Source organism: Loxodonta africana, chromosome 20 (genome assembly GCF_030014295.1).
Source record: "Loxodonta africana isolate mLoxAfr1 chromosome 20, mLoxAfr1.hap2, whole genome shotgun sequence".
NCBI lineage: Eukaryota > Metazoa > Chordata > Mammalia > Proboscidea > Elephantidae > Loxodonta > Loxodonta africana.
In genome coordinates this window covers 49,435,770-49,448,174 of record NC_087361.1, presented here as the reverse complement: position 1 = coordinate 49,448,174, position 12,405 = coordinate 49,435,770, and the positions used below count along the sequence as shown (strand labels likewise).

Here is a 12,405-nt window from a genome sequence, read left to right as displayed (position 1 = left end):
TTATCTCTATCTCTCTACCTTTCTCTTACTCTTTTTCTCTTCTGTGGATCTTTCTGCTTCCAGTAAGGGTTACACAGACGTTGTGAGGATCCCAGAAGGAGCAACTCACATAAAAGTTAGACAGTTCAAAGCCAAAGACCAGACTAGATTCACTGCCTACTTAGCCCTGAAGAAGAAAAACGGTGAGTACCTCATCAATGGAAAATACATGATCTCCACTTCAGAGACGATCATTGACATCAACGGAACAGTCATGAACTACAGTGGTTGGAGCCACAGGGATGACTTCTTGCATGGGATGGGCTACTCAGGCACAAAGGAGATTCTTATAGTGCAGATTCTTGCAACAGACCCAACTAAAGCATTAGATGTCCGTTACAGTTTTTTTGTTCCCAAGAAGTCGACGCAAAAAGTCAACTCTGTTACTAGCCATGGCAGCAATAAAGTGGGGTCACACACATCACAGCTGCAGTGGGTGACGGGTCCGTGGCTAGCCTGTTCTAGAACCTGTGACACGGGCTGGCACACTAGGACGGTGCAGTGCCAGGATGGAAACCGGAAGCTAGCCAAGGGATGTCTTCTCTCTCAGAGGCCCTCTGCATTTAAGCAGTGTTTGCTGAAGAAATGTTAGCCTGTGGTTACGAGCTGGTGCACAAAGCCAACTGGATAATTCATCACTGATACCACCGTGATGAACAAGAGGTCTACCTAAAACACAGAAAGTCATGCTTCAGTGTCATTGTCAACAGGAGTCAATTTATGGGCAGAATCTGCTCTCTCCGGCCAAATGAAGCTGGACACTGGTTCATGTGACGATGGTGACCTTGGCATGTAATAAGACTTGGGAGTTATTGAATCCCCTGGGCCTACAAGAAGGAGAGAAACACTGATGAATGTAGAATCAGGGGACATTTGAAGATGGCAAGACAGTCTTCCCCTTGTCACCTACCTCTTACAGAATGTCTTTTAAAGACATGACGATCATTTTCACCCCTGATACACAGTTAGCTTATTTTTACTGTTTGTAAATACAATCTCCCTCGATATGTCACTTTATATCACTTGGTTCTATTAAAAAATTATATTTCTATAAAAAAAAGTATTTGACCAAAGTAGGTCTACAGCTATTTCAACTCCTGACAGTTTCTAGAAAGAGCTGTGGATGTTTACTGGAAATTAAGAAAATGCTGCTGTTTTAATAAGATTTAGTACACTTTCTGACTACAGGAGATAAAATTTTAGTCAAATATCATTTTTGACAGCAGGCATCTTCTGAGAAATTCTCAAAAGAAAGAGGATCTCTGTGTATCTAATCATTTCAGTATATACACGGGTCCATTTATTTAAACCCATTGACTGCCTGTATTTTTTTCAGGCAGACAGCCAAATTAATGCCTAATTAGGATATAGACCTAGTGTTTGCGTGTGTGTCTGTTTTCAGTATTCAAGAGTATACAAATTAGTTTTCCTGTGTTAGAATTTAAAAGTAAGAAAATGACATATTTCACTGTGTTTTCGATTTCTATGTTCACGACTGCTTTCTCTTTCTGTGGCTCCCATCTGATATCTCACAATGTGTAATATACATCCAAAACGCACAGCAAAGAGTTCTCTATCACATTTGACACCTTCAACACTGGTATACCTCTTACCAGCAAGCCTTTAAAATGTGTTTGTTTTTGCTTGTTTTGTTCAAGGGTTCTGTAAGACTTACAATGTTTTGTACTTTTTGTTGACTTAGTTTAATAGGAATATGAAAGATCACTTGGCAGTGGGCCATCTCTAGAAGTGGTCATTATTAATATTAATAAGACTGTTTCCACACCACAGGCAATAATTCCTTAAAAAGTTAAAAATAAAGTATATTGATATCGAGGAAACCCTGGTAGCGTAGTGGTTAAGTGCTACGGCTGCTAACCAAAGGGTCGGCAGTTTAAATCCGCCAGGTGCTCCTTGGAAACTCTGCCGGGCAGTTCTACTCTCTCCTATAGGGTCGCTGTGAGTCGGAATTGACTCGACAGTGCTGGGTTTGGTTTTTGGTTTATATTGATACCGTACTAAAATGTTTCCCAACTGGAAAGGATTCGGTTGTACCAGTAAGTGTTTGAGTCATGAAATGTGATGATTTTCCAGAAGTTTGTTACTTTATTTCCATAGCCTGTTTAGGTAGGTTGTAAGTTTGAATAAAAAACCTGTTGCCTTCGAGTCAGTTCCAACTCACAGCGACCCTATAGAACAGAGTAGAACTGACCGATAGGGTTTCCAAGGAGCAGCTGGTGGATTCAAACTGCTGACCTTTTGGTTAGCAGTTTTACCTATTAACGACTGTACCACAAGGGCTCCAAGTTTGAATGGACATTGAAAAGTTGTTAGTGTCATGCACATAAAAACCTTTTTGTAGACAGTAAACTGCTTCCTCTCATCCCATATTTCAGAAAATTCAGGGTGTTTCATTTCATTTGGAACTTCTTCTTCCTTGTGAAATATTACAAAGCCACCTATCTTTATAAAATTTTATAATAATCAAACCAAAGGTGCCTCTCCTTAAAGATTTTCATATGAGAGTGTTAGGGAACCCTTGTTTGAGTTCCATTAAAGCTCTGATAGTTTATTTTTTATTATAAGATGTTTTAATATAAAAAAAGTTATGTAACTGATTTTTCTATATCACATTTATTTTTGTGAGCCAGGAGAATGGGAGTCTCACTGTTTTAAGTATTTTCTAAAGAAGTTATTTTGTAAAACAGTTGTTTTACACAACCAATAACCATGCTTTGGATTTTCATCAACTGACTTCACTGAAACATGGTCTTTTTTTTCTTAATAAATTATCAGTTAGAGAAATAAGGCCTATCTGAGACTACAAACCTACATTTGATGAGAGGTCACCAGTTACCAAGCACAGGGAGCAAAACAAATCAGTTGGAAACAAACAAACAAACAAAACCAACCAAACCGATCTCCCAGCCATTTGGCTGTGCCAAGGAAATTAACAGAGAGGCCAACATTTACTTTTTTCTGTTTGGAAAATAACCCTAATCAAGTAACTTGCATGTGACAAAAATATTTTTGGTGATTATATTCACAGCAACAGTAAGAGGATAATTGGAGAGTCAAAGCTGTTCTGTCCTTCCCTACTTCCCAATACTGTATTCACAGGTTTCTAAAATGATTTCTCAGTGATTCGTTATTATCTTTTTCTCTAAAAATAGTGGTTTCGTGCTTCTCATCGAAGCAACCCTAGAGAGCTTAGAACAAAGAAGCCACTATTCCATGCTTTTGAGGAGTTTTCTCTAGTTTTTTTTTTTTTTCCCCCTTTGTAAGTATCAGTAGATTGAATGGACAATGTATGGCTAAACTCCTGATAAAAAATAATATAGGCTGAAAATTGAAATTCAGAGAAAAGGGGTGTTCAGTAGATAATAAAAAAAAAAAAAAAAAAGATGAGCAAAGGCAAAATTCTCTGTGACTCAATCTAGTCCAACTCATTTGATTTTAAACTATGCCTTCCCATGCTTGCTTCTTGAAGTGAAAAAAAAAAAAAATCTAGGATTCAGGATGCCTGGGACTGCTACTTCAAAAAGAAAAAAAAATTTTTTTTTTTTGTGAAAATACTCAGGTTGGTGAGAATGTAATCTCACTTATAAAAATAAACACTCCAGAGTAAGTTTCATTAAGAAAAAAAAAAAAAAAAGGGAATCCAAAACAAAACAGCATATATTTCTTCCAGAATAGAAAAGGTCAAATTAGTTTATTCAATAAGGTCCACTTCCTTTGCCTTCCTGTGGAAACAGTTTTATCTCATTAAACTAAGAATTAAGGGATTCATCACAAGCAAAAATTTTAAAAAGTTGCAGCACTGAAAAAGAAAAAGTAATTTATTGTTTTTGCAACTGGTATGTGAATTTGTGTGATAAAATTATTTATTCTTATTTAACAAAACTATGTGCAAATTCCTCTATATTTAAAGTGTTTTGCTGTTGTCCTGCTTTGTTAATTTATGCTTCATGTTTGTGTATAAAGTACACTTTGTGAGTTTACATAATAGACAGCACTGGTTGCTTTTGTATTTTTTTTTTTTTAAAGAAAGCTTTCTTCTTCATGAGACAAATGTATATGTATATATTCCACATGTATTCTCATTCGGATACTATTGTTTTCCTGTCTATGGAAATTTCAAATTTAATCTTTTATGACCAGCAGTTCCCAGTACTTGTTGTTATGTTAATAAGTCTGTTAAGTCCCATTAGCACTAATTTTTCTAAGTCACAGATAAGGAAAAAAAAAAAATGCTCTAGCAAACAAGGGCCAGGTTTTAAACTTTGATATATAGATAACCTAGAAGCTCCCCACAGAAGCCAAAACACAGGTAGGAATCAGGCCCATTTACTTCTCTGATGAACTTGGACCAGGAGTGGTTTGATGAAAGTTGTGTTGACATAGCCTCTGAGTGATGTAAATGACAGCAAAACCAAATTTTTTTCTTGCGGCTTTAGAAACACCCTTTAAAGTTAATATCATTAGGTCTCTGATGTTTGTAGAAAGCTACAGAAGACCTCAAACCATTTGGAATTATATGATTCTAATGCTAAAAGTAGTTGAAACTGTTTCAATAGGTATGTTTACTGAAAGGAGTGTGACTTTTTACCTCGACTAATGAATCTCCTGGGGGTGATACTAGGACTCAGGGCAGGCAGGGGAATCCCTGACCACATCAGCTGGCCTCTGGCTATGATTTCTTAGTCTGGCTGGTCACAGCAATAAGGCAGTTGTGGAATCACACACCGTTGATGGGTCAGTCTCTGGTTCTCCTGTTTGCTCATTGACTCCATCCTTGTTCACAACGCCGTTGTGATGCTTTAGATGAAGACAGCGGCCACATTCAGAAGTCCAGGACTTACACTGTGACTTAAAGTTCACTATTTGTGAAATGACTGAATTTAATAATGAGGGAATTTTGTTAATACCCTACGGATGAGTGTGAAATCTCTTTCAGCATGATTGGTGAATATTACTGATCCATTTATAATTAAACTTTAGGTCATAAAAAAGCTTTATTATTTTTTTTTAATTTCAAAGCCATAAAGCCATGAGAACAGAGGTGATCATCTAAAGATGGTCATCATAATAGAACCAAGTTCAAGGTGATTTATCTTTTAGACACACAGAAAAGAAAACTAGTTTGTTTTCTCTGTTATCTTTCTCATTTGCCAACAACTTGTAGTTTGTCAAACAGGTAGTTCGATGTAACTGACGAGTCCACTAAAACAATCTTCCTAATAGCTGTGTTAGCATGAAATACAGAAATGATTTACCAAGTTTTATCATCACTTTATAATGTATACACGTGTTCTACTCAATCAATGTAAGGTAACATGTTGGTATGCAAAACCATGCATTAGTCAGCCAAAAACTGAGAATACAGACTGTGTTCAGATCAGGAAATAATCCAACCTGACGAATGGCTTTCTGGTCCTACGCAGGTTTTATGGAAAAGACAAAGGGCTGTATTATTAGAAAATGCTGGTTTTGAAAGAGAACAGGACTGAGACATAGACTCTAGGTAGCCCAGTTGGCTGCACCCTACCAATATAGTAGCACTTTAGCAATACACTTGCTGTTTGTGGTCCTTATCTCATGGCCCTGCCAACTATCGATCTGGACTGCCATAAGTCAAATGAAAAAATAAATAGTGGCCATCATCCTAGAAGGCACTGCCACATCAGAGTGACCTGAAGTCCAACACTGTGAGGTAAACTGTGATTTGTAAATAAAGCAGGGCTTATTTTTTTTTAATTGCACATCCGAAACAGTTATAATTATTGAAGAGCTGCTAACATCTTCAGTGATCAACTATCAAGTGTGGCATTCTTGAATTACTGATTTTCTGCTTCATGATTTTGCAGTTTGCAAGAAAGAACTCTAAGCTTTCTGTCAAGACTAAAACCTGTTGCCATTGAGTCTATACCAACTCATAGCGGCCCCATAGGACAGAGTAGAACTGCCTCATGGGGTTTCTGAGGAGCACCTGGTAGATTCGAACTGCCAACCTTTTGGTTAGCAGCCAAGCTCTTAGCTACCATGCCACCAGGGCTCCTCTGTCAACACTGGGCACAACTAAATACTCATCATTTGGAAAATAGGCACAACCAACAGTCTTTATGATCAATAGGGGTCAGCGGTTAGTGACATAAACTACAGGTACATCTGAGCATGCTTAAGGTGACATCAAAACTTGAAGAGCAAAAAAAAATTAACAAAAAAATAACTCGAAGAGCATCAGGCTGGGGTAGCAGCATTTTAAATGAGTCAGGTTCCAGGACTTACTAAGCCATCAACATTCCCTTCAAACATTTGTGTCCAGCTTTTTTTTTTTTTGAGTTTTGCAGTGTTTTATGTCCATGTTGTTGTAGTTAGTTGCCATCAAGTCGATTCTGACTCATGGCGACTCCATGTCTACAGTAAGCACTTCACTGTTATAACTTGGCCTTTTCTTTAACAATCCCCAACATATTGGAAACATTTCTACCTATACTGAGAGTATACTTAGGATAGAAGATCATACTGTGTGTGACTTTGTGAGGCTAAACTTTTTGGTTAAGAAATATATATTCTCTTGGGGCGGTATTTTTGCATTACCTGCTCAGACATGGCATACACGTTGTTGGCTCACCTTACTACAGTTAGGGTTTGGCAAATACTGCTAACATTTCAGTGCAATGTATCAGTCAGAGAACATCATCCCTGTGCTTTGTAAATAATAGACTTCACAGACAACTAAACAGAAATCAGAAATGTTCAGTTTGGCGTAAGCAGTGGCACCAACATTTGATTGCTATGTGAGACCTTGAGTAAAAATCAGGTAATAAAACTAACAAGGTTTAACTGGAATTTTTCAATCTTGAAAAGTGCTTTCAAGGTGGAGTACAATATTGGCCACGTACAGACTGGAAGTAAGAAGAAAAATGTAAGCTGGCTATGACCGTCAGTTTTCAGGAGAGATGGCATTTTTCAGTAAACACGATGCAATGGGAAGACCAAAAATCTTGGAAAACTAAGGCGGGTCTTGTTTAAATTGTCTCTCTAGCTTTGTTAAATGTCAAACCTGAATTAACTGTTCCAAGCATCACTGTGTCCTGCAGCCTGCATTCCACAACAGCTCTGTTATTCAGGTAAACTACTTGACTGAGCCATTGGGGACCTAGATTGTAACCTTCTTTCACTGAGGAACAATATCCTGTTTTGTAAAGCATTTCCCTCTGTATGACTTTAAACTGTAAAATTAAACATTGGTTTTGTGGCTTCAGTGGGCATAATAAATATCAATTGTAAACTAGGCTAGAGTATTTACTGTATGTAGTATGTTTTAGAGTTTGGAACCTATTGTACATTTATTATTAATTTTCTGCAGAACAGCAGTAGCACCAAGCTAGGTGTGTTAGTCATCTAGTGCTGCTCTAATAGAAGTGCCCCAAGTGGATGGCTTTAAAAAGAGAAATTTATTTCCTCACAGTAAAGTAGGCTAAAAGCCCAAATTCAGGGCATCAACTCCAGGGGAAGCCTTTCTTTCTCGGTCGACTCTGGAGGAAGGTCCTTGTCCCCAATCTTCCCCTGGTAGAGGAGCTTCTCAGGTGCAGGAACCCCGGAGTCCAAAGGACGTGCTCCGCTCCTGATGCTGTTTTCTTGGTGGTACAAGGTCCCCAACTCTGCTCCCTTCTTTTTCCTTTTATCTCTTGAGAGATAAAAGGTGGTGCAGGCCACACCCCAGGGAAACTCCCTTTACATTGGACGAGGGATGTGACCTGAGCAAGGATGGTGTTACGATCCCACCCTAATCATCTTTAACATAAAATTACAATCACAAAACAGAGAACGACCACAGAATACTGAGAATCATGGCCTAACCAAGTTGTTACATATATTTTTGGGGAGGACACAATTCAATCCATGACACCAGGTCTGAAAGAAGCTTTAATTTCTATCATCCTTCATCCACTTTGGCACAATGAATACTTCTCTTTTACTTCAAGTGCTATTGCTTCTTACCCCCTAAGTCTGTCTAGTATATAAATCCTGGTGTTAAACTTGTGTATTGTGCAAAACATGGGCCAATGGAAGCAATAGCAAGCAACATAATCTACCCATTTCATTTTTATTTTTTTAAATAGAGGCATACCCTAGATACAAAATTAAAAAGTCAAGATAATGCAACCATGGAAATTCAGGAAGGATTAAAATCCATTAGCAAACATCTATTTTTTGTTAATAAATTTATGGCCTTAAAGTTCCTAGGGACGTTAACTCCTTTTAAACCTGAAATCATTACTGTTCAGCATACACAAAAAAATGTTGAATTTCCCTCTCATATCAAACAAAGGGTTTAGAGTTGTAGTATTTAAAATTTTCTTCTTAGTAGGATGTATGCTTTTTAAAAAACTGTTAAAAATATCTATTCTTATAATAATATGGTGCTTAAATTTAACCATAATAATATGGCTAACATTTGTTGAGCATCTCTCTGGGTCAGGCCCTGTGATAAACACCTCACAAACTTTCTCTCATATTCTTTCCATAACCTTATGAAATTGGTCTTAAGATTCCAATATTACACATAACTATCAAGTTAAAGCAGCCTTGGTGGCACAGCGGTTAAGAGCTTGGCTGGTAACCAGAAGGTCAGCAGTTCGAATCCACCAGCCACACATCGGAAACCTGATGGGGCAGTTCAACTCTGGCCTATAGGATCGCTATAAGTTAGAATCACCTGGACAGCAACAGGTTTGGATTTTGTTTTTGGCTCACATCAGAATAAATGTGAATGCTTACTCAGCCATCACCAAGTACTGGGCACTGTTATAAGCACTTTGAATATTTATGACCAATGTTCAGCTTCTTTCAGCACTGATGATTTTAAATCCTTATGGACCGTGTCTCATCATTGAGTCTGAGGGAAGGATTGTGGCGTGGAGACAGGTTTAGACGTCCTAACGGGCCATTCAAATAAAAAAGCAATTCTAAAATTCCAATGAAAATGGCAGGGGACCTACAGAGAATAAATGAAGCAAGGGTTAAGTCAAGATCATAGAGTGGTACAAGGGACTGTTGTTTAAAGAGAGAGGGGAGAGAATTTGATTTAGAAAAAAGTCATGCTGTTAAGGGTTAATGTGGTATTTAACTTTGCAAACTCTTTCGTACCTAATACTGAGCTAGATTTGGGCAAGGTCAAAGACACGAAAATGGTCCCACGGATAGTTTTTAGATCAGAAATAGAATGAACAAGGCAGATGGTTAGAAATAGACTTAGAGAAATTTGAAAAGTCTGTGTCACCTTTGGAAACCCTGGTGGTGTAGTGGTTAAGTGCTACGGCTGCTAACCAAAGGGTAGGCAGTTCAAATCTGCCAGGCGCTCCTTGGAAACTCTATGGGGCAGTTCTACTCTGTCCTATAGGGTTGCTATGAGTCAGAATCGACTCGACTGCACTGGATTTGGTTTTTATTTATTTATTTTTTTATGTCGCCTTTAAGGAGTCTTGGTAGTGCAACGCTCAATAGTTGGCTGCTAACCGAAAGGTTGGTGGTTTGAACCTACCAGCTGCTCTGCAGGCGAAAAGGCCTAGCGATCTGCTCCCACAAAGATTACTGCCTAGGACACCCTATGGGGCAGTTCTCTGTATCACATGGAGTAACTATCAGTTGGAACCAACTCAACAGCATACAACACAAACATGGCACGTCACCTTTAGTTTCTAGACTCTTGGGGTCTTTCTTGATATATTATTCAGTGCTTTATCTGTTCAGTTAAGCTCATTGCCCCCTCCCAAAAATAATTATATGTTTTATGTCTTCACACAGTTGAAGGGATGTAGTAGAATAGCCCTGGTTTTTGTTTTTGTTTGTTTTTTAGTTCTCTTCCATGTCCACAACATGAGTAAAGACAATTTAAACCTCTGAATAGTTAGCCACTTGGAGCAATTCTCAGGGATGGAGGAAGATAAAAAGCAGTCCCAGAGCTCACTCTAACAAAATTCCATAAAATATTCTGTAACATAGGTTTTTCTTTCTATTCACAGATGCCCAGAGCACTTTGTGCCCTTATTTCACCTTTCAGCAGGGTTTGTCTTGAAGTACAAATTATTTTTTGTTATTAATAAAAGCACCTGACTCTTTTAGATTGAGAAATAGAAAAAGCTATTTCTTAATCGCTTATGAGTAGACGCCTTCCAAAAACAGCGGCAGTGATCCTTGAACTAGTTTTAGGTTACAAGGAGTTCTTCATTTACAGGAATATTGGAGCCATTAACCTCTTCGTCTTTCAAACAAAATATCTGGTACCTATTGGATATTGTAAAGCATTTACCTAGATTGTTTCTTTACTCTCAAGTCCCTTAGCTATCCATTTCATTGCTCAAAGGTGTTTTTCTCTTGCTTCTTGTTAGTTGTGTTTTTATTAAGCAGTTTTCGAGATGGGGCTCAGAGTTGGATAGGATCAGATGATACAACAGCCTTACAAATAAGTGGAACCCTAGAGAAGTGCCTAGAATTATTACTAGCTGTAGGTATGTGAGGCAGAGTATTAGGATCTGAGAAAAACAAATAGATGTCCTTTCCTCAAGGAGTATCCTAGACCAGCCACTTCTTACCTCCTGTACTGTTTCACCCTAGTCCAAGCCACCAACCTTTTCCATTCTGAACAATGTCAAATGTCTCTTAATGTGGGGGGTGTCCTGCTTCCTTCAGCAGCCTTATGTAAAACCAGAAGTTAGATCATGTAAATCCTCTGCTAAAAATTCTCCAGTGACCTCCTGTCTTACTCAAAGTCAAAAGCAGCATCTTTTCCAAGGTTTACAAGGCCCAGTGGGACCTGGTTCCCTCCTATCTCTGTGACTTCCTTTCTTACTCCTATCCTCCTGGTTCACTCTCTTCCAGCTATCTTATTTCCTGCTCTTTCTCATGAATGCCAAGCATAACCCCCATCCAGAACCCCCTACCTAGAACATTCTCTCCCAGATATATACTTGCTTCCTCTCTTTAAGTCTCTGCTCAAATATTATCTCTCAGAGAAACTTTCTCTGGCTACCCTAAATCAAACAGAACCACACCCTCTTTCATTTTTCTTCATGGCACTTATCACTTGACGTTTCTTTGTATACTTATCTGATTACATCTGTTATCCCCATCAGAATGTGTGTTCCTTGAAGACACAGTCTTTGCTTTTTAATTTTTATTGCTGTATCATCAACTTCCCTAATATATAGTAAGTCTTCAATAAATATTTCTGTTATGAATGATAGCAATCCAGGCAGATAATCATCATTAAAAAGGTATAGGAAATGGTCAGATAGTGTCTAACAGGTGGGCAAGATTTGGTAATCGAAATATTTTAACCAGGTAACATCGACATTTTTAAAAGAAGCAAGCCAGGGTTAGGCCAGAGAAATAGGACAGCTTTTAATCCTATGATAGATTTTCTTTTCCTGGGATGACAGGCTGTGGGGGAAGGCAGAATTCTAAAGATGCCCCTCTCAAATTCCCATCCCCTGGTTATTCAAACACCAATCTAGGTACTGCTGTGAAGGTATTTTGCGGATGGGATGAAGGTCATTAAACTGTAGACCTTAAAATAGGATCGTTATCCTGGATTGTTTGGGTAGGCCCAAAGTAATCACACGAACCCTTAAAGATGGAAGACAAAATCAGAGGGTAAGTCAGAGGGATGCAATGGGGGGGGGGGCGGGGGGGAGGAGAAGGCAGAAGAGATGGGCCCAAAGGGGCAATCAGAGAAATTCCAAGTAGGAGGACTGCACCCCCCATTGCTGGCTTTGATGAAGAACAAAGGGTCTACAAACCAAGGAATGTAGGCAATCTCTAGAAACTGAGGCTGATTCTCAGGAGATAGTTAGCAAGGAAACAGGGGCCTCAATTCTTCAACTGCAAGAAACTGAATTCTACCAACCAGCTAAGTAAGGTTGGAATCAGATTCATCCTCAGAGCTTCCAGAAAGAAACACAGCCCTGCTGAGCCGTGGCTGAGCCTAGACATCTCACCTACAGAACTGAGAGATAAAAAATTGGTGCTGTTTTAAGATGCCAAATGTGTGGCCAAGTGTTACAGCAGTAATAGAAAATGTATTCACGGGTAAAAGCAAGGGAGGAGCCCAACCGAGTGGAGTCTTAGAAGGATTATCACGTTTGAACACTAAGCAGAGTGAACAAGGTGAAGACACATTTATTGGGGCTACAGTATAAGGGGAGAGGACAAGAAAAACATAGAATTGTAGGTATTAGAACTGTGACAATGGTTTAGGATAGGATTATCATCTAAGCTAACTTCGATATAAAGTCACTTGAGCTGCCAGACAAGGAGTCCATATACACACCTTAACTCAAGGACAAGATTAGCTAAAAG

The 12,405-nt window shown here is 38.7% G+C and overlaps 1 protein-coding gene across 1 annotated transcript in view; it reads left to right on the top strand.

The window, feature by feature from the left end:
- Nucleotides 1-7,336, top strand: part of ADAMTS5 (ADAM metallopeptidase with thrombospondin type 1 motif 5) — a 64,133-nt gene extending 56,797 nt beyond the window's left edge. The window contains exon 8 of the mRNA XM_003410322.4: nucleotides 64-7,336. Coding sequence (XP_003410370.2) covers nucleotides 64-631 — 568 coding nt within the window. The 3' untranslated portion in view covers nucleotides 632-7,336. The remainder of the gene's footprint in view (nucleotides 1-63) is intronic.
- The last annotated feature ends 5,069 nt before the right edge of the window (nucleotides 7,337-12,405 follow it).